This window comes from Ambystoma mexicanum, chromosome 14 (genome assembly GCF_040938575.1).
Source record: "Ambystoma mexicanum isolate Mex_15411 chromosome 14, UKY_AmexF1_1, whole genome shotgun sequence".
NCBI lineage: Eukaryota > Metazoa > Chordata > Amphibia > Caudata > Ambystomatidae > Ambystoma > Ambystoma mexicanum.
In genome coordinates this window covers 628,848,813-628,876,475 of record NC_090940.1, presented here as the reverse complement: position 1 = coordinate 628,876,475, position 27,663 = coordinate 628,848,813, and the positions used below count along the sequence as shown (strand labels likewise).

Genomic DNA, 27,663 nt, shown 5'->3' with positions numbered 1-27,663 from the left:
TTGAAGGAAACTATAAATTCAAGCATAAACTATGGCGAGACATAAAAAGGTCACCCATAAGAGTAAAAGACTAGGTGAGCGGGAAACAAAAAAAAAAAAAGATTCCCATTCACATAGGTATACAAGGTAAAATAGTTACCTAGTCAAAGCAAAACGTTCTGGGGTTGATACAGGTCAGGAAGATTTATTATGGATATGAAAATCTTACCCAACAGAGTGGGTTTACAACACAGTGTAGGCTGGACATTGGCAGGCGTTCACTCCCGAAACCCCTCACACTAGGAGGGCGGAGAGAACCCTGGAAGAACTTTATACACTCCTCACCCAGATGCAGATCTTCAGTACTCATTGTTGCCCTCGGCCCCCAGAGTTTTCTACTTCTCCACTGACACTCCTTCAAGTGGGACGGTGTCAAATGATTAATGTTTCGATTTACTTCCCTAATCAGTAAATGTATTTACTGCATGGGACCTTAAAACTGTTTTGTTTAAAATAAATGCCAAACAGTTGATGGCTACTGAGTGAGAGGAAGATGCAACCACATACCTCATGTGCGCGTTCTTGAATTATTTCCATGACCAACTGTTTATCAAATCTTTTTAGTAAAGAATGTTGTGGGGTATTTAAAAGAGGATTTTCATATCCAAAATTATTTTCGGTAATTCCAAGTGACTCGGCAACCTAAAAACAAAAACAAAGATGGTTTTTGAAAGCAACATACAAGTGGTACAGTTTCCCCTTTAATTGTCCGTTAATTGACACAGCCATGACCGCCGACAAATGTAACTAAGTATGCACTGTAATCATAAATGTAACCAAGTATGCGCCCCTTCTAAACTGTACCTACAACTTCTTACTATTATGCGTAAACTGCTCCCTTGTGCCATATAACCAGCAACTATGCCTCACCATGCTATCGCAACTCACTCTTTGTAACAGCGCCACGATGCCTGTGGACTGCTGCGCGCTATAAAAATACTAATACATAAATTAATGTATAAAACATTAGGACAGAAGTAGTACACGCGGAAAGACCCCAATTTCCAGGCTGCTATCACGCACGCAGTCGCTAGAAACTCTGCCAACCATACAGCTTAAATATCTGGATGCCTGGCCTCAGTAACTGAAACCGTGATGACTCCTTGTGGCATTGGACAATGTGGCCTCTGTCCCAACTCTTAGGAAGAAGGGGAGAAAAAGAACATGCACACAGCCAGGAACCCTGAAACCCTCCATACTAAAGCCTGCACACTAACACTCCTGACAATTGAAGATCCTCCCCAAGACCCCAGCTGTAATGCTTGCCCACCTAAAAAGCAGTCATCTCATGCTGGAAAAACAGGCATCGTTTAAGACTCGAATACAGTCCCATGAAGGGACGAGAAGGACAGGACAGGTTCACAGATTGTTCTGCCCTTCCGTTTTAGCAGGTAGAGGTAATCTGCAAATGAAACTGCATGCCATGTCACCGGGGCAACAAAATCCCATTTCCAGACAAACATCAGCAATAGAACCATGACCTGGAGCGCAGGCCAAGGCATTTCCGTACTCCCAAGATTCAATGTCTGCAATTACTGAGCACTTTGGTCATCCAGTCCCGTAGTCATGGACGCGTACAGAAAGGGCAGGAATCAGCAGTGAGTGACACCTGCAGCTTCCCATTTTCCTAAGCCACTTTTTCAGGCTACCACTCATCCTCAGCAGGCCCATATAGCTTGTTTTGCCGACCATGCATTACCTCCACCCACTGTATTGTACATACCGATACAAACTCAGGCACCACTCCTTGCACAGCAACAGTCTTCCTTCATCCATGTGAATGCACAATGCTCTTTATGTCAAGGAAACGGTAAAACTCTGAGCCTTAAAAGGTGTTCCAGAGTTAGGAATCTCAGAAAGCCTACGGGGAATTTAAGTTTAATGGAGAACTCTAGGGCAGACACCTTACCTACCCCCACAGTTTGAAAGAGGATTGGGCCATGTGCCAAACATTTTAAATCATAACACTGCATGCCCTTTTGAAGTCTGCATGCTTGTAAAGTAGTTTGAAACAAGCAGACCTATGCTGAACGAACGAAAAGAAATGTGCCTCCGAAAACATACATGCAGCTGAACCGATGTCTTGGCATCAACAAGGCCAGTCATTCTGAAGATTACTCAACGTGTTTCTTAATCTACTTTTGTTCATCTACTTTTGACCAAGAGCAAGCATCTAAACATTTTTTTAATGCACCATTGTAATAACAAGGCAAGTGTTCTGTGTTTATAAATGTTTAAGAAGGAAATTGCAATTGAGTGCCCCATTACTAGATAATTAAACTCAAACTGCAGCCACAAAACGAAACTGTTCATCTTCCACAGAGATGAGCGTAATCAAGACGAATAGAGTCTTCAGGTCTGCACCGAATGCAAGTGAAGTCTGCAGTAGTTTACACTGCATGATAAAATGCGCTCCATTTGATCTAGTGCATATCCAGCTCTAAGGGGAAGATTAGTGCTTTACATAGAACACTTGGCAGACTGTTTAAAACCCGAGTACACAAGTCAAGGCTTACCTTTGGATTCTTGACTTCCAAGGTTTGCTGGATAGTCAAACGGGATACCTCACTCAGGTGATCTCGGGCCAGGCTCTGCACCATTTCATGCAACTTTTCAAATTCCCTGTATACATCTGGAAAAAAAGGTTTTGCTGGGTGACCTTTTTCCACCTTACAGAAAATAAAGAAAATGAGAAAAAGCACAATTTGCATTGCTGCAAAACGATAGAGCGAAGCATTAAATTATGCATGAAGGTCAAAGCAATCGGGGCTGCCGTCTATTGGTTATTATACCACAATGAACATGATAAAACCACTATACATTAGGAGGCACCGATGACCACCCTCCCAACCCCCGGTAACTCCGCTTCTTTCAAGGTATTGGCCTACAACACTGGAGTTCATGAAAGGGTCGTAAAGCTTGCACACTATAAAAAGGACAACCTTTTAAGCATGAGTGCTACATACCTGCCAGCTTCTACAGGTCTGTTCTTCCCCCCCCCCCTCCATCTGTACCAAGATCACAGAGGCCTTGCAAACGCTTAAAAATCCCACCTGCAGGGCGAGTTCCGTAGTTTACATACTTTAGAGAAATGCTCTCGCTCCATGGTGACGGATGAAACTATTTACCAGTGCTTTCAGTAAAATGGTTAATATCACCATAAGCACACTTCTTGTTTTATGCAATGATGGCATGCAAAGAACAGCCATGCACAGGGAAAGATGTGCCATTTACACAAAGTTTACTTGCAGTAAAAGTCAATTAAAGGTTTCAAACATCCCCACATTCGCCATGAAGGCTGACTACCATGCAAATGCTATTCACCGTTCATAGAACCTAGCCTGTGCTAGTGTCCTAGTAGATTTTGTGAGTCCCGAAAGGCTGGCCACCCCCAAGGGTTTGAATGTTGCATGGCTGTTGATTGGCTGGGTTCCTGTATAAAAGGTGTCGGATCTGGAAGCTGAAGACAAGTCGACCACTGGAGCTGAATCCGAAGAAGAGAAGACTGCTGTAGCTCAGCGACCGGAGATGCCTACGGTGTAACCACTGCCTGTGCTGTCCCCTTCGTTGATGACAGAGGCGTCCCAAAGAAGACTGACCCATAGAACGGTGGGACTAATCAGTCTTAAGACGACCTGTATTTGGAGCCATCCCACAACAGGATTTGACCTGCCCGGGATGCAAACCGCCAAAACCCAGGGACCCCGAGCCCGAGTGCTGTGCAACGTCTTCTGAAAAAACAAATCTCACTGAAACTCCTGCTGGACCTTTAGAGACAATTCCACTCCTTGAAGTCCCCTCGCCAGAGTGCTGGATCGAGATAGCGAGGCAAATTCGATCTGCAACAACCGCCCTTCATCTGGTACCTTGAAAAAGGCATCAAAAATCACTGAACTGCAAGAATTGTTAGGGGTGTGGTTTGCTAAAGTCTACCTATGGCGAAACTTTAAAACCATCCCTTGGTATACAGGCGCCAACTCTTAGTAGAAGTCTGTACTACTCAAAGGTCTGGTAGAATGGCAGAACAGCCAGGATTATTTTAGGAGGACGACAATGTACTCAGCAAATACATAGGCCCAAAGAAACTCTTACACACTTGTAGTTATAGTAAAATAGATATTTATTTTTATAAAACACAAGGAAAGATTCAGGTAAGTACTATTTTAACTAATCAACACAATAGGAAACTTAAGGAATACTTCAGGTGAGTAAACCAATAGATGGGAATTATACTGATCATGAACACAGTTCAATTTTAAGTAAAATCACGTATTATAGCAACTCAGAAAATGTTCTGTTGTAGGAATAAAAAGTGTCATTGCACACCAACAATAGCAGTTTAATACTTTGTAAGACTTCTAAAACTTTTCAGGGAGCTTAAGGCTTTTGCAGTCCATCCCCATCTAGGTCTGAGTTCTTCGAAGTCAGATTGGAGGTAAAGCAGATAAGCAAAGTTCCAGAGGATTCTATTACAAGTTAGTAAACGGCATGGGTCAAATATGTTTCAGGGACCTATGAAGTGTTGGAAGGGTTATCCTCAAGGAAAATTGGGGGATACCATGTCTCATCTGATGAAGTCATGATATCTCCCCAGAGGATATCCCATCCGCTCCCCCCCCCCCCATCCTCCATCCTCCATGTGCTCCTCCCTCATATGGCCACCCCTAGGGTCAGGATCAGGTAGCGGCTGCTGTCCCACAAGCATTAAGCCTGGGTGAGCGGTATGGGCGAACATCCAAACACAGAATCAGCACTCCAGCAGCAAAGGAGCAACAGAATGACATGAGGTACATACTACCATGAGTCCCACAGTACCTGAGGAGTTGTGAAGATGATGCAGCTGGACTCTTTCTCGATGCAGCAGCAGTGAACCCCAGTCTCCTGTTCCTTGATCGTGGTGACGCAAGGAGGGGCTCTGGAAGGGATGTCGCAGCAGCAGTCAAGAGAAAGGACTCCCAGCAAAGGATTCTTCATGCTCCAATATTGGTCTGCAGTTTTGGCGCCTTTTTTACAAGCTGCAAGGATGAACGTTTACCGGCCAGTCAATCCGCCTCGGTTCTTCGGTCTTGCACTCTGGTGAGGTGACTTTGAGGAGGGAGCTCTTGCCTCTGGAGGTCCAACTGTAGCTCACCAAATTTCTGGGAGGATTTCCCGGGAAGACTCTGCACTGCAGTATGGTTGGGGGTCCCCAGGTATTGGTGGATTGCAGCCCAGGATGGCTCGTCTTGCAGGTCGTCTTAAAGCTAGTTGGTCCCACCAGCCAAAAGGGAAGGAGCAGTCCTCTTCAGAGCTCCTGTGCCATTTAGAAAACGGGGTCAGGACATTAGTAGTCTCTTCATGGTTGCTTGACGGGGCTGCAGGAATCTCTGGTCATCTTTTTCGGATCTTCAGTTCCAGTGGTCAATTGGTCTTACGCCTCAGCATCCTCATATTTTGTCAAGTATTCATGCGCATCCTCTACAGACTACTGGCAGTTTACAGAACTGGGAGACTGGCTAACCAATCAGGACAGACAGCCCCCTCTAAGGGAAACTGGTTCCTTTTCAGGCATACTAGTAGACAAAGGAAAGTTTCAGGATTCTCCCATGCCTCCTGCCCTCGCAGGCACTGGAGCCGCGGCAGCTTACACAAAGGGTTCCCACCAAAGACAAAACTCAAACCAGGAGCTCCCACACCCAGAATGGTAGGAAGACCAAGAAAGGACAACTATACAAGAAAAAAAAGCCACCATTTTCGGACAACCGTGACCCTTATGTGCACAGCAGCAGCTGTGAAGACAGTCAGCAAGCAGAAATTGCACATACGTCGGTAGAACACATCCACTGCCACCAGCCCTAACTATATGCTTGTCACTAACGGAAATATTACAGGAGCAGAGAGAAAGGCGATAGAGCAGAGAGAAAGGGGATACAAGGTAACCCCCCCAGCATTCCACATAGGGTGGTGTGTGCTGATCTCTTAAATAGAAAAGCTAAGAAGGATAAAAGATATCCTTCCAACCTTGATAACACACGGGCAAATTGAATGAATAGGAAGGAACGGATTGAACACATTAAACCGATGGGAAGGATGAAATGGGTCTACAGAATGGATGGAGTAGATCATGTGGATGAAGGGTCGAGTGGATGGAATGGATAGAAGAACTAGTAGATTAAATGGATGCAACAGACGAAATGGATGAACAGAGGAAGTCGAATGAACGGACAGAGCAAATAAAATGGAGAGAATAGATGGTACAGATGGAGTGCTCAATCTGAAGCGTTTTACTGATAACCACCATATCACACAACCACGCTTACTCTCTCCTATACACCACCACCAAACTAGAACCCAGCGATACTATGACAAATTTGGTATAGCTGTTTGCATACTAACACCTGCCACATACTCCCCATCACCCCAATTAAACACAGCTAGCTCAGCACACAGCGCTAGCTTAAGCGTCTCCTCAGGCCCAACGCAGCCAGAAATCAGTCTGGGTGTCCATCCTCCAGAATGACCACATACAACTGACCGCCCCACCACCACACCTACCGCTAAGAAGCAGCTATCGTGCAACTGCTTACTAGGCCAGTAATAGACAATTAAGTGATTCTCCCTGCTTCTGGTTTCCTCCATTGATGTTTTATGCTTTTTTGCTTCCATTGTGTTTCTTCTTCTTTTACCTTGTTCCTCTCCTCTGTTCCCCTGTTTCCCCTCTTTATGTAAGTTGCAGACATGATATATAACAAGATAAGGAAATCTGAGTGATTCTGCAAATGTCGAGTCCGCTAATATAGTAAGATGCTTAATTTCGAATGATGCAAGAGTATGAGGAGGATGATAATTATCTTTGCGCCTCCATCCTTGGAAACACCCATTTTAATATTGGTTTTAAACTTTTTTGAAGCAAATTTTTAATTCACTAGGTGGTTAAGTAATATTTTTACATTTGTGTGACAATAGATTTAGTCTTTTTTAACCAGAGTTTGATTATTAACATGCAATGTAGAGCTTGGGGAAATAACTGCCGAGCCAGAACAAAAGGAGACGAAATGGCAGGCACTTGGATATAATAAGAAAAAAATCACAGACGGTTGAATTGTGCACTTTGCATTTTAAAAACAACCAATGCACCTTAGCACAATTTCCCTGCACTATGCACTTTGTGACTTTTGCACTTTAGAGAGATCGTTGCACTTTATCGTGTTTTTTGCATCATGCACTTTAAGGAACTGGGAAAAGCATATAAATTGATTGCAATTTTATGATTTACGAATTATGCTAATGTCCAATTTTTCTTAATCGGTCTGTTATTCGAGCTTAACTAGATGTCCAAATGCATGCTAAGCGCTGAAAAAGATATGGTCCGCTACGAGGGGCTTCATTGACATGCACCTTACCTGTGGTAGTCCATGGCGGGCAAATAGGGTAAATACACAGTAATTCCGTATCAGATCCCTATTAAGGATAGCCCATAGGGACTCTATAGATACATTAAGTGGTAGCGTCGTGCATTAGCATTCATGCTACAATTGCGGTCTGCAACAGTCAAAGATGTTCGCCATGGATCTGCGTTAAGGAGGTTGTGGTTTCCAATGGAGTCCCTCCTCTATTTTGGCTAAAATAGTGGCCGGTTGCTCTACACCATGTTGTTTAGAACTCTGTGGTTTGATGGGGACGCACTGTTGTGATCAAGCGGCGAGGTAAGCCGCGAAACGCGTTAACGTTCCCAACGCGCACTGACTTTGGGAGAGCCAAATTTTGATGGCTTTTATAATTTTTGTCTCTCCTCTCTCCCCCCCCCCTCTTCCCCCCCGGTTCCCGGGAGCTTTCAACCTACCAGCGCTTTGAGATCATACTAATGATTCATAAGGCGCTATATAAATGCCAAGTAACAAACATGAAAAATCTCCCAAACAAGAAGCACTGAAGATTCCTTTGCTTGGAGCCTTTTCTGTCGACCACTGCTGCTAAGTTCCCCATCCAAAGTCTGTTCTTTCGTCACCACGAACAAGAATCCAGAGACCGGATTCTGTGCTGTTGCATCATGAAGGAGTCAGTCTCCAAGCTCTTCTAAGCTGCTGAGGTACATACTTACCTAAAGTCTTGTGTCGCTCCTGTGCAACATAACGCAAATAGGGAGCTGTGAGGAGTCTGGATTGAAACATGGAGAGATATTTAGGGTTTTGGGCAAAGCCTTTTACTATAGAAGGGTTGGGAAAAATATCCTCGCTGACCCTGCTCTAAGAGGAGATTTCCCCAATCTTAACCAAAAACTAAGGATCTGTCAGTGGCAGAATGTCCAAACAAAACCTCTATTCTGATCCTCGAACTCTAAATATAAATTCTAAGTTGAAAGAGGCAATGACTTTGGCCTCAAGTGTTTTTAGAAAAGTGTTCAAACGAATAAACAACTCCAACATAAAAGCTCTTCAAAAAGAAGGATCCATACTCCAGAGGGTGGTTTCCTTGCCCTGGATCCCCCCTTTCTGTTATGATGTTTTCACCAGTAGCTGTCCCTTCTCCATTACATGTTGAGAAATCACACTGATGGGACAAAAGTAGAAAACCAACTTTTGTCCTTTCATGATACTTTTAATACTCTCCCGCCAGGTTTTGCTCCTCCTCTCATGGTTAATGCAATCCTTTTTGTAGTCCCGAGATATATCCTCCTCAGGACCTCCAGCTTCTGTACTTTCTGTGCACCGTTCCGATTGTCCTTGCTTGGTACACTTATCCCTCAGGACCTTTACATACACACTTGCAACTGCCTGGTATACTCCCCTGACAGGATCATACCCTTTCAGGTTTGCATATTTTCCTTTTTTGATAAGATATATCACCCAGTCCACATTTCTTCATATACTTGTACTGTGTACACTGACAAACCTGAAAGTTTTTCACTTGCAGTTAGTTTCTCTTGTGGCTCTCGAACCCGGTTGGCTCCAATGCACTAGATTCAGCCCTTCAGTCTCCAAGACCGCACCGAAAAGTGCAGCTCTCCCCCCGCCACCAGCACCCCTTCACCATCTGCTTCTGCCCTTTAAATTTCCCAGCCAAACAACTAGAGTGCTCCTCTTGCTTGTGGCCTCCTTCACTCTGCATTACTTTGTTACTCTGCCTCGTCCCAGTATTTTGATAGTTATTGTAAGATACTTAGTTCTCACAAGGAAAATCGAGTACTAAAGAACTCTAAGGTACTCAAAGAACTAGAATCTCCAGCAGCGCCCACCAATACCAGTCTTAAAGATAGTACCTGGTGTGCCAATATCCAAAAAGCTCTACTAGATAAAATTAACATGCTACAAAATAAAATCAACGCTAAAAAGAGTAGTCTGACGCAAGACCCACAGCAGAGCTCACCAGTCAACACTTCGGACCCCCCGCAACATGCTCACAAGCCTTTTAATTTTTCATCACTTTCCACCAAAGAGCTAGAAAACAACATCCTCAAACTAAAACCATCCAATTGTCATGGGGGACACATGCCCAGCCTATATTATTAAGGAGGCGACTAAAGAACTAGCACCATTTATCACTATTTTAATAAATGCCTCATTCGATACTGGCATTATGCCCAACAACCTCAAAGAAGCCTGGGTTCTCCCTTTCCTTAAAAAACCAACATTAGACCCGAGCACCCGCTCCAACTACAGGTCCATCACCACCGTCCCATTTCTTCTCAAAATCCTGGGCAGAGCAGCTTACCTACAGATCCAGGATTACCTAGAATCTAATAACCTCCTCAGGCTGAGACAATCAGGTTTCAGACCAAGGCATGGAAGCGAAACTGCGCTGCTAGATCTGAAAACTCAAATTGAAGTCCTAAAAGATAATGGAAAGTTGGTCCTCTTATTGCTGGATTTATCGGCAGCATTTGATTTGGTCAACCAGCAAATATTCTGCAACCATCTTAAATCTGCAGCTAATTTCTCTGATAAAGCCACCTCTTGGATTAGTTCCTTCCTTGAGAATAGATCAGAGGGTCTTTCTCTCCCTCCCCCGCTCCCCTCCCCAATCATCCTCGGCTGAACAGTCACCAGTTTTGTGCGGAGTCCCCCAAGGATCAAGCGTATCACCAACACTTAAGCCCCTCTTCGACATTGACTTTTTGGGTGTCACCTACACTAATTATGCAGACACCCAAATACGTATCCCCATCACTGGAGACCACAACACAGATTCCAAAGCCTTGAATGATATATATCTGGTTATCCAGGCCTGGATGGCCCAACACGGGCTTTGTCTGAATGACGAAAACACAGAGTTATTGCTCCTTGGGTCTCAACCCAGACTCAAGTTGGATGCTATTTTTGACTCTGATCGATGGCAACACCATTAAAGTATCCAAGGACACAAACTCTCGGATTAAACTTGGACTGTCTCCAACTACACAAACCAACACCATATAATATCCTCCTCTGCCTACACATGCAAGCTTATCACTGCTTGTCGACCATTCCTTACCACAGGCAACTGCACCACCTTAACTAGAACCCTTGTACTGTCGAAACTAGACTACTGCAACGCGCTCTATATAGGGACTAGCCAACAGAATTTAAACAAATTACACAAAATAATGCCATTAGGGCTGCTCTAAACATCCCTAGAATCATATCAGACACCAGACGCAACCTACACAGGCTTTCTGGCTCCTAAAGAATTGCTCTTAAATCACTATCACTTACGCACAAATGCCTTGCCAAGCAGGCACCGAAATACCGAACTAACCTATTCACACGTAACACCACTGATCAACCCCATAGAGTGGCCCAGCAAATTGCCTTCTATTACCGAGGTTCAAGCTTCAAAAAGGTGGGGGCTACAGCTTCCCGCTGCTCGCCGCTAGGCTCTGGAACTCTACCTAGCCCGCTCAGAATGTAACCCTCCTTCTATGCCTTCAGGAGTAAAGCCAAAAGTTGGTTGAAAGCTAAGTCCATGTAACACTGTATTTATGTAACTGTAACCATATTAAGAAATGTGCCCAGATGCCCCCGGGCTAGGCGCGCTATACAAATAAATAAAATACAAATATGGGAAGGAAGTCCTTTGACGATTTGCACGAAAAACCTGGATAAGTATTCTTAATGGTTTCCAAAGGCAGGTCAGTCCTGGATGATTTGTATATGGAAACTGGAGAGGTGTTTCCATAACTTTCAAAAGACAAATCAGAGTTTGAAGGTTGGCCAATGGGTCATGGGGAAAAGGTGTCCAATACCTTTAAAAGGTGGATGAGGAGACGTATGACGATATGCCATGAGTGTATCAGGTATGGGAGGGTTATCCTCAAGGGAAAATGGGTGATACGAGGTCTCATCCGATGAAGTCATGATATCCGCCCCTCCCCCCAGGCTACCCCCGTTCTCCCATGTGATCCTCCCCCATATAGCCACCCCTAGAGTCAGGATCATGTAGCGGCTGCTGTCCCCTGGCCACATGGAAGGAGGTTGCCACTGGGAAAACAGTGATGACTCCATTGGATTAATCTCAGAGCATTCTACGAAGTCCCTGAACACTTCCAACTACAACATCCGATACTTGTTTGATGAGAAATCCTCTGGAACTCAGACTTTTACAGCTGGCTCCTGGTCCACCAACGCCCCTCCCCCCCCCCCCCCCGTCTGCCTCTGAGAACACATGTAACATTGATAGAACGACATATTCCTGAAATAGATGAAGTCCAAGAGTGTATTACCAATAGGGTTTTACTCACCTTGAATAGCTTCTTGCCTTTCTAAATGTATATTCCTGAGTTCTTAATTATCATACTGCCCTCCTGAAAAGTAATTCATACGTTCTTGCTTACCTTAGAATTGTGGTCCACTATTCTGAAAAATGTAGGTGTGACCATATTATTCTAGAACCAGTAATCGTGTACTACCAATCGGGTCTGCTTGCCTTGGGTCATTCTAATGTCTAATGTGGTTTTACTCCCATTGAATAGCTTGGTGCCATTCTAAATGTTGATCACTAGGTTCTACCCCTCCCCCTCCAACTGCATACTGCTATTCTAAATGTAGTTTATGCTTTGGTTTACTTACCATAAGCATAGTGTTGGTTTTTATAATGAGTTTATGAATTCCTTAGTACTTAACTTTCTGAAGAATTCTTTCTGCCTGTGTGTTAGGAAGAAATCTCATAAATGTGCCAATTCCCTTCACCTTAGAGACCCCCAGCAACTTTGCTGGATTTTACCCGGAGAGAGTGGGAGCCTCTTTCCCACTCCATCATGTATTTTGAGTGTGTTTTACTCTTGTGTACTTTGATTATGGAGTTTTAGATAACTCCATAAGCATCTTCTTTTCATGTGTGTCACACAGCACCCTCAGTGCAGTCACACAGGGAAAACCTTCCAGGCTTTCCCAAGGTTTAAATACCTTCTCTGGGATAAACTACTGTTTCCCAGAGAAAGTAAAGTGAAATTGACTTTACTAATCTTTTCAAATTCCTAGACCCAGCACCCCCTATCTTACAATAGAGTGCTGGAGCGGTTACCTAGCAGTCAAATGCTACCCTTTCCTCTCGAAATGGCTGGTAGCAGTGGTTTTACAACAAACTACCATGACCTTTCCCGACCACGAACACGAACACAAGTAGCGTTGAGGGAGCCATGTTTTGGCGTCTGAGCCCCATTTGTTTAAACAGGTCCCAGTCTTTTCTTTTTCTTTTTTTCACCATTTCTTTTTGGAAAGGTCCTTCTAGAGTTTGTCTCTGCGCGCCAAACCGAGTTTGGTCCCTTTGTTCCTACGCCTTTGGTGGGCTTCAGGACTGTAGACAGCCTCTGGCGCCCGAGTGTCTGGGGTGGGCAGGAACTGAGGGCGGTGCCAGAAACTCCCTGTGCTTAGTCTCCTAGGAGACCCAAATGCACTCTGGCGTGATTGGCTGGCTGACCGTCCAGCAAGGACAGCCACCCTGCTGGGTGAGTGGCAGCTAGACTGGAATGAATGGAGGAAACTGGATAAAAGGCGAGTCTCTTGGCTTGGAAGGCAGAGTCAACCACTGGAACGAAAGAACCGAAGACGAGCTTGAAGAGGACGGCTGTTACAACTCTTGGACCGTTGGTTTGCCCGGTGAAGCCCTGCTGCAGGTCCAAATCGCCAAGTTCATCTCGACAGAGAAGCCCTTCAAGGATGACTTCTCCCTTTGAGTTGGTGGGACCAATCAACTCGACCCATAAGCCACCTGGATACCATTCCTGGATAGCATACCATTCCTGGATAGATACCATTCCTGGATAGACCAGGTGGATAGCCACCTGGATACCATAAGCCACCTGGATACCATTCTCAGAGCTGGTTGCATTTTCCTCAGAGTGCTGCAGGAAACCGAATAACCAAGGAGAGGGACACCAGTTTGTGTGCTTGTCTACTGCCACCGGAATTGAAGATTTGCCCTTTGCCAGCTTTTTGACCAATCCCAGTGCAGGAGTCCCCAGACATCCTTCCTCTTGTCCCAATGACGGAGGCACAGCAACAGCGAGATCTGCCAGGAACGGAAGTCTTCAACTGCATCATCATCTTCTTCATTGTAAGGTACTGTGAAAACTCGACCGAGAGAACTTACCTCTCACTGCGAAAGTGCTTGAAACTTTGTTAACTTGCAGGCCTAGTCAGCTTGTGACCCAACATATGAACCTTTTTATGAACTACTTCTGAGAACCGTAGAAAAGACTTTTCCATTAACTACCAGAACTGCCTATCCTATACAAAACTTTTGCCCATTGACTTTACCTATTGCATTGAACTAACTCCTCTGGTGAACTCAAACTATATGCACTGTCTAAGAGTAACTGTCCTATTCTTTTTATTAACCTATGTCCTTTTGCTCCTCCTTCAAAAGTAGTTTAAATGCCTCAGAAACTGATATTTTGAAGTATTGAAGTTTATTTGTGTGATACAGATTGCCTCCTTTTAGTGAATGTTTTATAACGGACGGTGAAATAAATTAATAAGTGTTTTACCAATATACCTGGCGTTTAAGAGTCCATTTGAATACTTGTGATTGTAGACCTCTGTATAACATCATTACAGCTCACAGTTCCCCTCTTGAGATAAGCCTGACTGCTCAGCACCTTCATACCCATCTGACACACGTTTAGGGAGAATTCCCTCTTTAGGCTGAATTTCCTAACCTAGTGAGTCCCCCAGCAGCTTTGCTGGATTTCTCGAGTTTGTTTTTTTCTCCTGCCAAGAGAAAGACTTTTTCTCCCACTCTTGGACATGATTTATGGTGTTCCTTTGACTGTTAATGTGTTTTATGGGCTATGGGGTCCTTTACTCCATACGGTCTCATGTGTTTTTTGTGTGTGTTACACAGCACCCTCCGTGCAGTAACACAGGGGTGTCATAGTGACACCCCACCATAGACTCCATACCCTGGGACTGACTGACTGTCTCCCAGGGCATGTACAGTCACCATTGGCTTTACTAGCCCAAATTATTAACAGAAACTGGTACAAACCATCATATTGTGGACGTGGTGGTCGGGGCAATTCGATTGCCCCGGGGTCTGTTAGTCGAGGTGGCACGTCTCCGTCCACCCGATCGACTTTTGGCTGGTGGCAGTCGAGGGGGCACGTCTCCGTCCACCCGATCGAGTTTTGGCTGGTGGCAGTGGATACTACTTTTTATATTCGACCGCGAATATTTCCCTATGGGATTTTCCCATTGTTCGAGGCTACCAACTTTAATTCTCATAGCCTCGAACATACCGCCGGTTTATTTATTTAATATTAGTTCGCCGGTTGGTATTTTTTGCCAGGACTCTATTCTAAAATGGCGTTTGTGTTCTCTTCTGTGACTCCAACCCAAGTCGAGCCCTTTGTTCTACTTTTTGGCGGGCTTCTCCACAGAAGCCTCCAAAAGTGCTGCCACTCTGTATGGGTACCACAGGGGGTGTGGGAGGGGGTTTAGGCACCCTGGACTGAGTTACCTTGGTAACTCAAGTCGCACTCTTGTGTGATTGGCCCAAGTGGTGAGCCGGCCGGCTCACCACTTAGCATGTTTGATTGAAAGCTAGGCTGAGTGAATGGGGGTATCCTGCATAAAAGCAGGGCTTTGGGGACTGGAACTTCAGAAGTCGCCACAGGACCTGAGAATCCGACGAGGGAGAAGCTGAGCCGACCTACCACGACGACACCACCGGTGGAGCCCTGCGGAACCGACTCACCACTTCCCGACGACAGAGAAGATCTCCCGGCTGGAGAGGCTTCTTCCCCTGACTGGTGGGCACAACCAGTTGACCTTCTCTTCGCACCCCAGACCGGCTTGTGGTCGAATTGCCCGTGCCAAGCACCCCAGCAACCGGACAGCCACTTACCACTGGACCGCGAACTAAAGGGCCGCTCCTTTTACCTGAGAAATTCTGCGGCCGGTTTCTTCCTTGGCAGTGCAACGGACTCCTGTCTTCCTCCCCGACGAGATCCTCTAGCACAGACTTGCATCCGCTGCCAGGAACAACTGCCCCCGCTGGAGTATTCTCACCGCTTTAAGGTACCGTGTCCGCCAGGCCTCCCTTTCTAAAGATTGCTACAAGGTAATAATAATCCCTTAACCTTCTGGACTGGGCTGGTCGCCTTGACCTTCTAACTGGTCCCTTTCTTTGGTCCAACTCTTTTTGAACCTTTTCAAGACTTTTGTGCACTGCAACTGTGTGACCTTGGACACATTTAGTTTGATCCTCTTAAAGTGGATCCGGCCTACTGGCTCTAAACTCACGGTGTTACTTTGCCTTCCTCTCTTGTTGTGTTCTGGAAAAAGTGTTGGGATCTGTTTCAATGTATTCTCTGCTTTTCTCCCCCTTTTAAAACAAATTATTAGAGTGCCATCTATGTTAAGCGCTCACCGCTGTCTGAAAATAAGTGGGGCTTTACTTAAGACTTGTCTAATATTCTGCTAAGGGAGTGTATATCTTTTAGTGACCGTGTTTTTGAATTGCTTTTACTATTAGTGCCTGTGTGTTTTTCTAGATGTGGTTTTAAATAAATAATTATCTCTCTTACACCAAGCCCTGGTCAGTGTTTACTTGTTCTACTGTGTTCTTTTGACCTATTGTGAATACTCTGTATACTGCCTAACTCTTCTTGAGGGAAGTCTGACTGCTCAGCCACAGCTACCAAGTGAATCTGTGTGGTACAGACTGCTACCAAGTGGGTTTACTGCCAAGCACCTGTAGTCTTAAATCTTTTGCAGTGGTCCCAGAGGGAACTGCACAGGTTTCTGCCTAACACACACTATCTAGAACCTTATCAACAAGGCCCATCAGACTGGGATACACCAACCAACTGTCAGTTCCCCGAATTAACAGGGCCAAGGCAGGAGGAATAGGCTTCCCTCATCTGGCCCCTAAACTATGGAATGCGCTCCCCACACCCCTCAGAGCCGAAACATCTCTCCATGCCTTCCGAAAAAAAAACTAAAACTGCCCTATTCAACTAATATACACGACAGCACACACACTATATGTTCCACGCTCCTCTACACGCACTCACGGCCCACTTCATTTATTACTACACCAGTATGATATAAACTATTGTGTGTTTCCTGTATACACCCTGGTTATGTCCGCCAATGTAATGAGCGCATCACTTCCACTGTGCCTGTCTATTCTAGATGCAACTAAGCTATGAGTAACCGCTGTAACTAGCGCCACGATGCCCACAGGCTGATGTGCGCTTAACAAATGTGAATAAATAAAATACCAAAACGGTGTAGTACAGACTTATACCAAAGGTTGGTTTTGCTTACACCTGTAGTACGAGTTGTGTATAGTGGTCCCAAAGGGTACTGCATACAAACTTTGCCTAACACACTCCACACTCCTACAGAGCTGCGCTTACTTCCCGCAGTCAGTCCAGTCTTCTATGCAGCCCAGATTTCTCTGAACCTTCTCTGAATCGAATAGGAGCCACCTGCTCCAGTCAGTCTCTTCTCCACATCAGCTGTCGGGGAATTAAAAGACCTGCAACGCTGCCACTCCTCCCAACTAGAGTGCTGTTGGTCTTCCGGCTTTGCGGATCTTCCTCGTTCCACACTTCCTCCGCTTCCCAGTTGTTTCCTATGGTGGGATAAGGCTTTCCTTTATCTCCCCGTCAAAATCAAGATCTCCCTTCTCCATCTGACGATAGAACATCGGTATATGGGAATTGTAGTTATGAGGTTATGGTCTGGGTTGTAGGAGTTTGATGAGGAATGTGTACTATAGTAAGGTGGGCTATGGGGGTATTGTGTTCTCTCCAAGCTATCATCCCCAAGTCCATAGGAGAGCTCCCTTCCCATGTGCTCCTCCCTCATATTACCACCCACACATGGTCTTCTGAACGGTGGCTGCACCACCCTAAACATAGGAGAAGGGGAGAACCCCAGGAAAAATGGGAAGACATCCCGAGATTCGTCACAGTACGCTGTGTCAATATCAGCAGCAGGGTTAGGCTATTGCAAAAGGCACACATGTTAAAGCCTGGAACAAAAGGATCAGGACTAATGTTTTAACTGAGCGTGATCTAAAACAATCAATGATGCATTAAACGATTCAATTGCACATCATGGTGTAGGGGTAGGTGGGCAGGAATTGCATGGAAATTACCTTCACAGTGATTTAGGCTCCCTTAGTCCTTGCTCTCCCTTCTTCACAAGTGGTTGTGACAGCATGCCAATGCAGGCTATCACAAACAGCTGAAGGAGAGAGCAAGACTGTATCCTACCCCGCACCCCGCCCACCGTCCTCCGTTATATATCTGGTCAGTTGTGACCTCTGAAAAGTACTCTGTTATACAAGAGTACAGATGCATACCTCTGTAAAGCACTCCGTTGCGTCTGAAACCTAGGTCCTCACTCCACAAGTACAATAATGATAAAAGACAATAGACAAATATATTTAAGTTGAGGTCTAGCTGCGCAATCAAAGCCAGAACATAGCAACACACTATAGTGTGCCTTCAGTTAGGTGATTCTGTTCCAAATTTTAAACTACAGAATTTCAGCGTGTCAATTATAAGCTGTACAACTTACCTTCAGGAGGAGAAACTCGGATACAGTTACCAGTTCAGTCAGACGCGGTAGCACCAGGTCCATAAAATCAGTACTTTCACATTGCTGAAGCATCTAGCAAACAAAACAAAAGCACAAAATCACCATTTTGAGACGAATGTCCCCAGTATGGTTGTGCACAATCACACAGCCCTCGAGGGTCCTCTATTTTAGAACTGGACGTAGAGTTAGTGTTCACAAGAAGAAGGTGGGTCAAGGTCTTGCGGGAGAGTGACACAGAAGGTGGTAGGCTGCAGAGGGTTGAGGAGGAGGGAGGTATGAGGGCAGGGGGTAGTAATTCTGGAATGTAAAGTGAGATTGTGATTAGTTTTTGTAATGCATACCTCTTTTAACCGGTTTTTTCTTCGCACCATGCGCTGCTTGGCTGTTAAACTGCCGAGTGATTTTGTAGCTCTACCATGTTTGCCTCGCTTTTTTGAGCACTGTGGCCTTCCAGCTATCCTAGGTCTCTCCGACTTCAGACATCCTTTGGGCCTCCCCGGTCCTTTTTTCATCATCGGCGACCACAGGATCTTGATATCATCTTGCTCCAGTGGATCCGATAACCGCTCTCCTTCCACAGAGTGACCTGACTGAACGTATTACAATTAGTAGCACAGTCTTCCAATCAGGAATGATATACTTTATAGTGCCTCACAAATAACTGTTCCAAATCATACCATCCTTTTGATGGGGATAATGAGGAAACTAGGAAAGTGTAATCAAAGAAATCCAGTTTAGCCAGCAGTTACTAGAAGGGGGTCATGGAATTTCTTTTCTTCTTAATTAAACTAAACTACATTTTAGTGTATTGAAGTGGGTTAGAAGCATGAAACAGGCCAGTGTTCAACAAGTTCAATTTGATTTAATTCAAAATAATGGAAAAAGGCCCATCTTCCCCTAACCGGAGGGTTCCCTACCCAACAACTAAACTAGGGTGTTCGTCAGCAGTGTAAACATCCAAATCAGCGATTCCCAAATGTGGCTCACCAGTTGCTCCAGGCCACTATCTAGAATAGGTGCTATCTTGATGCAACAATAAATGGCATTGTAGGCTGATGCACAAATATTTGGGAAAGCTAGCCAATCGGCCTGCTCTGGTGGATAGACAAGACATATTGTTGTCGAGGCATCATAGCGGTGGGCAGACAAGTAGGCGTTTGTATTTGTAGAGCACTACCGAGCCCTGAGCCATCTGGGCGCTAGTCTTACAGGTTACATAGGCAGGTATATACAGGGATAAATCGGATACAAAATAGACACATTTAAAGTAATTGCAGACAGAATTTACATGGGCAGTCAGAAATGTACAGTAGAATTAGGCCAGTATTACAGTTAGTCATACATTAAAAAATATTATAAGAAAGGACGCACTGCAAACATTGGTGTTATGTGCCCAAGTCTTCGTAATTAATGTTGAGTTAAGTCTAGAGAGAGGTGGCATGTCAGAGGTTATGGACTGGGTAGGATGAGGTCCTGTTCAAGGAGCCAGCCTTTAGTCTTAGCACGAAATAGGGAGAAGGAGGATTCCTCTCCAATTGCTACAGGGAGAGTATTCCATTTCTTAGCAGCGAGGACTGGGAAGCTAACCCCCCCCCCCCCCACGGCCCGGTGTTGATTAAAACTTGAGATAGCCACAGAGTGCAACTGTGCAGTTCTAATGGGTCTCGCTAAGGAGTGACATGAGAAGGTGTTCGATAGGTATATAGGCGCTTTTGGGTGAGAGTGTTTTCAAATCTATTCTTTATTTGATGTTGAGCCACTTTATAGATTGTCTGGTTGCCGTGATGTGTTTTCTGGGAATGTTGCAAGCGGCTCCGATAACGTTATTTTGCATAATTTGCATTTTGTAGAGGTTTTGCCACGAGGTACCCAAGTAAAGCGCGGTACAATAATCAAGCTTTGTAAATACTGGTGCTCTCGCTACTGAGACGCAGTTAGTTATCGTTAAGTAAAGCCGACAAGCCTTGATGAGCTTGCAGGTGCAAGCCGTAGACGGTGCTAAAGCATTAGTTTGTCTAGTTAGAGCGAGAGCGGAGTCGAGGTAAATCCCCCAATGTTTTCAGGTCATTGGCTACTTTAATAGTGCTGCCGCAAGCTAGCTAGGGGAGGGGTTCAGTCTTTTCGTCGTTCAGACAGACCATGCTTGGCCATCCAAGTTTGAATGATACTGTAGATGTCATTCAAGGTTTTACTGTCTACAGTGTGATCACCAGTAACTGGAATGAGTATCTGAGTGTCATCAGCATAATTAGTATACGTGACTCCCAGATAATCCAGTATGTCAAGAGGCTTAGTGAACACGTTGTTGAGAGTCTGGGACACACATGATCCTTGTGGGACCCCACAGTTCACTGGTGTTGGTAAAGCCGAGGCTGTAGGTGCAAAGACCCTCCTGGATCTGTTGCTAAGGAATGATTCTATCCAAGAGTTTGATTGGTCCGAGAAGTGCGTGGCAGATGACAGGTGTTTGCAAAAGATTTTGTGGTTCATCAAGTCAAATGTCACCGAGAGGTCAAGTAATAAAAGTAAGGCTGATTTGCCCTCGTCTTTCAACATTTGGATGTGTGTCTTCAGGTCAATGATTGTGGTCTCTGTCCCATGTCTTGGTCTAAAATCTGATTGTCTTGGTCCTAAGCAGGTTGTTACTTTCCAGGTACTGCTGGATCTGTAAATAGGCTGCACGGTCCAGGATTTTTAGCAAAAAAAAGGCACAGTTGTGATGGGCCTATAATTCGATGGGTTATTAGAATCTTGGGAGTTTTTTTTTTTTTTAAATAAAAGGGAGTACCCAGGCGTCGTCCAGATTATTGGGTGCAATAATAGATTCAAATGAGGCATTAATGAAAGATGTGATGAACGGGGCCAGTGCATTGGCTGCATCCTTGATAAGTGAGGCAGGGCATGAGTCTCCCTGACAATTAGAGGGTTTGAGTTTCCATATTATGGTCTCAACTTCTAAGATGGAGAGAGGCTTAAAATTGAATTGGGGCTGGTTCTGATTGGGTGGAATCACCTAGTTCTGAGCGTTGTCTGTATCAGATGAGGTTTTTCTTCAGTTCAATTTTGTCTAATAGCATATTTTGTCTAATAGCATAGTGATTTTGTCTTGTAGAGCATTCTGTATGTTAGTACACCATATGGTGTCTTTGGTACAGGTATCAGGGGAAGGAGCAGGTGATTCCAATTCTTTCAGGATATTAAACAATTCCTTAGTGCTAGAGTTGGCTTTCGTTATGCCATCTTTGAAATTATCTTTTTTCGCTTGGATAATAGCTGCCTTATAATTGATAGAGGATGCTGTAAAGATGTCACCATTGGCAGCAGTAGGGGTGCTTTTCCATGAGGATTCAGCAGATCTTTTCAATTTCCTAAGTGACTTAAAATGAGGCGTGTACCACTTATTGAGGTGAGCGTGCGGTTTAGGTTTCTGAGGTTTAAGAGGCGCTATAGTGTCAATAACCTTCAGGATAGTTTCATTGTATAAGGCAACTAATACAGATGGGTTTGAGTACATTTTGACAGGGTGAGCGATAGGATGCAATCGTGGTAAGAGGTTATCTAGAGTAAGATTACGTTAGCTTCTGATCATCATAGCAGGTGCCTAGGTTTGTAGTTTTGGCCGTACTGCTTCGTTGATAGTGAATGTGATAGGATGGTCTGTCCAAGCGCATGGGATATTGGACTGTCATTGATGATGCAATTGATATTTGCTAACCAGTCTAATGTTCTTCCTTTAATGTGGGTAGGGCTGGTTATCCAATGTGTGAACCCTAGTTCACTTATGGTGTCCTTGAGAGCACCAGCTTTGGTATCTTTTGGGTCTTGGAAGCCTAAGTTAAAGTCTCCCAGCATGATGTTACTGGACAGCAAATGAGAGATTTTGTTCTCAAAGGTGGTAGTTGGGCCTGGAGGATGGTATAACAAACGGATAGTGATGATGGTTGTGGTGGATGTGGATAACGTAATCGATAAGAGCTCTACGGACGGTAATGGTCGTTTGTTAGCCATTCTAAGGTCTAGTGCTGTTTTGTAAATAAAAGCTATGCCTCCTCCCTTGGAGGTGTTCTGATCGCAAGATAGAGTAATTATCAGGTATGGCGAGGGTAAGTGAAGGGCCCGAGGCTGGGTTCAACCATGTTTCCGTAAAGGTGATAAATTCTAGGTCATGGGAAGTGATGTCAGCTATGTCTAGTGCCTGGGCTTGGAGTGACCTCGCATTGTTAAGGGCAGCTTTGATGGTGGGGCTGCTGCATTTAGGCGTTGGTAACTTTTGACTGTTGGTATGTTTTGCAGGTGGCGCGATTGTTTATTAGTGGGGATAGCTGTTATAGTTCTGTGTTCGTTAGTGCTGTTGGTGACAAGATCTGGAACCCAGTCTGATTCCTCAGTTGTAAGGGGCAGGAAGTGGTGAGGCCGGGTGTAGGGGGTGGTATGGGCTGATCTATTAAGCCGTTAGCATCACATAGTAGATCAGTAGCATGGGGTTTCCCAGTAGTCGCTAGTGGAGGTGCTAGTTTGGGCTGGGTCATCGTGATCCCTATTGAATCCTGGTGTGGGTAGTCTGAGGGTGGCGATGATACGCTTGAAGGCAAGGTTGCAGGAATTTCGATGGAGCAATATGGCATGAGAGTGGGAGGTTGGGCGACAGTCAGGAGTGTCAAGAATGCACTATGGCTCCGTGAGGTGTCCATGTTACTTAGATGGGGACAGTCGACTGAGGCACGCAGGAGAAGGTAAGGCTATATATAACTAAGGACAATGAGCAGTGTGAGGCAGGGCAACATGGCTCGTAGTAGTAATAATCAGGTAGGTGATGCTGAGATCTGGTGGGGAAGCTGTCAAGGTTCGACAGTGTTCTGCATGTACATAGCTATGGTATTTGCAAGCGAGTACCTGTGCCTTGGCCATCCAACGTGGCTGGCCTAATCTGAACAGTGTTACAGTAAGACTTGCAGCAATGGGACTGATGGACTAAATAAAGTGTGAGAAACCCGCCTGTGTTCTCCCACCTACTCCTTCAGGATCCTCCAACCAGGTGGCCAGGGAAAGGCCATTGATTTTGGATCCCGACGCTGGGGGTGGACAAGTGAGAGTCACAGGGGATTGGGAGGAGAACACCCGAGGGCGAAACATTGTATTCCCCTTTTCCCCATTCCACCTCAAAAGCCTTTCCACAGCATTCATGGGGTATTTCCAAAATCGCCCTTACAGCGATCCTTTTTGTGAGAGGATGCCGCGTGCAGAGATCATTTATCTGACATAAACTTGGATATAACAGACGAGAGGCAGACAGCTGTTTTTATGTGCACCTGTTGCACGCCATCACAACCCAGTCAGCACCTTCCATAAATCTGAGTGCATGAAGTTCATGCAACCTGAACCAATGCTTTGCTCCACGAATACTGCTATGAGATACCTTCCTAAAACCCCATTAAGGACAACAGTATGAATCCACACAAGAAATGGGCATCCCTGCCCGGAAGACGGATTGTTGTAAACTCCAAAACGCGTCGGCCAAAGGCTAAAGACCCTGTCCTTAAGGAGCCTATGAGATGTGAATGTAGCTATCATGTTAGTAGGAGGGTGGTGTGTGACTTGATATAACCACTGATCCTATCATAACTGTAAAAAACCATGTACATGTGTAAGTATGCACCAATTTGTTGATAATTGAATCTTATCATTTGTTTATGAATTAATTGTACCAATTATAAATTTGTTGAAAAAGAACACAAATATAGTGCCAGTTTGTTTACTGGACTTACTAACAGGTTATGTTGGACTATAAAACTAACGCTTGAAATGTATTGGAAATCCTAATGTACAAAGCTGTTACAACTTTGTTTTGAATACCTCTAATTACTTTGACGTTTCTGGCTGAATGAAGTACATAGGAGTGCATCATTGGCCACCTGTTAGCGATTAACAGGTTCAGCTTGCCGTATTTCCAAACTCATTCCATCTCCCCATACCCATTTCCGACAAATACTGGGACGAGGAAGAGGCCAGCGGGAGTAGTGAAGATTTCCCATAGGAATACCATGTGGACTGTAAGGGAAAGCGGCTGTAGAAAGAACTCAAGTTGTCCCATTGATAGAATCAGGCATTTACCAATTCTCACTCACACCAGTCTCCACTTGCTTTTCCAACTATAAAAGGTGAAGTTCTACACAGGTGAGAGCAAGCTGGGGATGTTGTTTGGACCAGAGAAGAAGAGGAGCCAAGAAGCAGAGAGCAGCAGGATCGACGTCCCAGAGGAGAACGGCGTGCCAAGGCGCTGGCCCAGTGTTCGGGAGAGGTTGCAGCGTACCAGGTTACTGTTGGAACATTGCTCATTCCCTTGTGACCTGTGCCGGCCCCATGGGGGTCTGAGGGGCAGGTGGTGAGACCCTGACCTTAGGCCCGCACAACCAGGAGGGACCGCTTGTCACTGTGCTGTTGCCTGGGTGAGTGTTGTGAAAGAGAAAAATTCAGAAGTATGCGGCTGACTGAAGCGGATGAAAGAGAATGCTTAAAGCGGCACACAGCGGAAAAGAGGAAAGAAATGAAAGTAGTAAAGCAATATAGATTGGAAATAAAGCAAGAAAGCAGAGAGCATAAAAGGACAGTAAGAAAGAGAGTGCAAGTAAAGCGAAATCAAGAGAGGAGTGCAAGCGATCCAGCAGAGTGATAAGTGTGCACGGGAAAGCTGGAAAAAGGGCCAGTGTGCACGAGAAAGCAAAATAAGGTGCTGTGGTCATAAGAAGGAGAAGAAGGTCAAGTGTGCACGAGGAAAGAGTCAAGAAAACAAGGGAACAAGAAGAAGTGCAGAAAGCCCCTGAAGAAAAAAAAGGTTAAGAGCAGGAAATGAAAGAGGCTAAAGCTCGGATTGGTCGCGCTTGGAAGGAGCAAAGAACCTGCTGTTTTTTTAAAGGTCTTGGATGCTACCCGATTGAAAGAACTGTATATGAAAGAAAGGTACACCCTGACAACTGAACTCGTGTTTAGAAACTCAAGCGGTGTCTACGCTTGGGGAAGGGAACCCTAAGAGGCCTGTCGAAGTGGAATTTTGATCATTTCGTGTTACTGAAGGAACTAAAGCTTGGGGATGAGAACCCAACCCCAAAGCATTATAAACATTGACATTGTTTGAACAATGAAGGTCCTATGAGCAGTCCCTTTTGATTGAACTCAAACCTACACCTGGTGAGAAGACCACCTGAAACCAATCCTGGTTTCTTATTGTTGTTGAATCATCACTGTTTGCTTTTGAAAAACTTCCCAACACATTTCTGTCAAACAGTGAGGACAAGCATAGGTTTAGACAGACCCATTTTTACTTTCGGACTTCGACGGACCTTAAAAACCATCAGTTGAGGGAACCACCCCTTTAGAGTTAGGGCCAGTTAGGCATTACACCAACCCAGGAACTTCAGTAAATAAAGGTTTTTTTAAACTAGTATCCTTGTGTCTGTGTCTTCATAACATGCCTGTCTCACACAAGATAACATTCTATTGCGTTATCACAACGGGTGGTCGTTGCGATGCAAATCTCGAGGCTACAGATTAGGAATGCCCCATGTAAATTTTGGAGCAATAGCCACTTCTTGCTAAGCCCCCACTGCACGCGGTCCTGTGGGTGTGCAATGTCCATTTGCCCAATGCTGGGGCAATGGAGGGCAACCTGGGACCAAAAATGCATCAGCAAAGCTTCAGAATCTCTGCACCACTGGACGATGGTGAACTCCAACTAACGCGGCCTCCCCCTTTTGCACTATGATGCTTGGCAAGTGCATTATGCACAATGCCCATAATTACATAGGTTCCAAATAGTTTTTTGTTCATGCATGTCCGTTTGTATCCACCATTCATATTTGTATTTATTCTTTTATAACGTGCTTAATAACGGAGAACCAGTTCCTAAGCACGAGACCGGGATTCTAACCCGTGTTGCTATGCGTTGTCTTGCTTCCAAGACAAACGTGTTGGCCCTGAGCTACCCTCCCGGTTAGGAATATTCCATACTAGAATGGCCAAATTAAGCACTCTACAAGCACATGTTTGTGCCCTGATGATCTATTGTATTCTGTTAGTATGCACAGCAAGTAAGTAGATCAACTATGTAGCATGCACGCCCAATTTTCCATCAATAAATAACTTGCACATGCCAAAGTTGCACAGACACGATTTGTGGAGGGTGCCATCATGCATGCACGTCAGAAATGTTCCATACACAAAACAGCATTCTAGTGAAAAATAAGTTAACGTCTAATACTTTGCTCATCTGCATTGGGATAATGGGAAAAGACGCATGCCAAATTGTCCATGACTTATTACATTGCATAACGTAACAGCAAGGAAATGAAGTTAATGTTATGTTAATAAATTACTCCAAATAACAAAAAGGTAGAATTCTCAAACCACTCTGTGCAGTGCTCTTTGAATGCTCTAATTTGCAACGAATATATTTCTGGCCAAATATATTAACAAATGTCCCGTTTGCCACTACGTTTCACAAAATACCTTGGGGGAATAACACCAAAGCCCCAGTGTAAAAAAAAAAAAATCATCTTACATTTTGAGCAGTCATTTTGAGCAGTATTAATGGTCACGTGTAAATCCACCATTTTACAGCCACAAATCAGTGAATTTGCGTCACGGTATTACCGATCGTGTAAAGCCCACTAAAACTCCACAGGGAGAACTATGGACTCCAAAAGTGGGGATTTAAACCATCATACCACCACTTGTACACCAGCAGATCTACCAACATTGCAACTGTTCTGTACAAGCATGTATGTTGCCCTCAGTTTCATGTCATAAGCAAATGCTGCTCATTGCTAAAAAAAAGGTTGGGGACCCAGGCTCCAAATAAATGTCTGTCCTCTGTCACAAATCTACCCTGTCCTGACCTTTCCACCAATACTAAACAACTAAAGACCAGGAGAAGGACTCCCTTCCCCTGGGCGGAAAGATGTCTTGCCAATTAATGTTCAGATTCAGTAGTATTTCGCTCCTACAATTCAGGAAAGAACTCAAGACCTACCTCTTCAGGGAGTCTCCCCTCCTCAACACCTAGGCCATCACGTTGCCCCTCACGGCACCAGATGCCACCCACCCCTATCCTCTCCACCTCACCACCCGATACAGCTATACTGCTTCTCTGTGCCCCTCTGTATTCTACCCCCCATCCCCCGGCTGTATATCGGTTCCGTTACCTCTGAAAAGTGCAATGTGATGCAGCTGTATTGTTACATAACTGTGTAAAGAGCTCTGGGGCGTGGCTAGCTAGCCATGTGAAAGGAGAGGAAGATCTGGAGCTCCTGTTGATCCGACATCATCCTGAAGCTGCCCGCCGGCAGATCGCGTGTTAAATTATCCCCAAAGGAGGTCCGGCTGTGTGAAATGGACCGGCACACAGTGAACCATGTCTGCCTTCTGACAGTTCGTTATAAGTGAAGGAATAAGCTTTACGAATTCGGCAGAGCGATTGCAACATTGCGCTCAAAATGGCTGCTAGGAGGACAAACAAGTAGATACTTTGTTGCCGGCCCAGCGCGAAGCGGCGTGCCAGATGAAAGGAACTGTAGCAGAAACAGCCGCCAGCCTGGGAGAATTGTAAGGAGAGAGCTAG

General features: G+C 45.0%; 1 protein-coding gene across 4 annotated transcripts in view; it reads right to left on the bottom strand.

Annotated features, from left to right (window-relative positions):
• ZNF839 (zinc finger protein 839) overlaps positions 1 to 27,663 on the bottom strand; it is a 239,824-nt gene that overhangs the window by 155,602 nt on the left and 56,559 nt on the right. For all 4 annotated transcript variants that reach the window (XM_069638093.1, XM_069638094.1, XM_069638096.1 and 1 more), the window contains exons 3-6: positions 18,392 to 18,640; positions 18,030 to 18,122; positions 2,556 to 2,708; positions 547 to 681 (exon numbers count right to left, since the gene is read on the bottom strand). In XM_069638093.1, the coding sequence (XP_069494194.1) occupies positions 547 to 681; positions 2,556 to 2,708; positions 18,030 to 18,122; positions 18,392 to 18,640 (630 nt within the window). The remainder of the gene's footprint in view (positions 1 to 546; positions 682 to 2,555; positions 2,709 to 18,029; positions 18,123 to 18,391; positions 18,641 to 27,663) is intronic.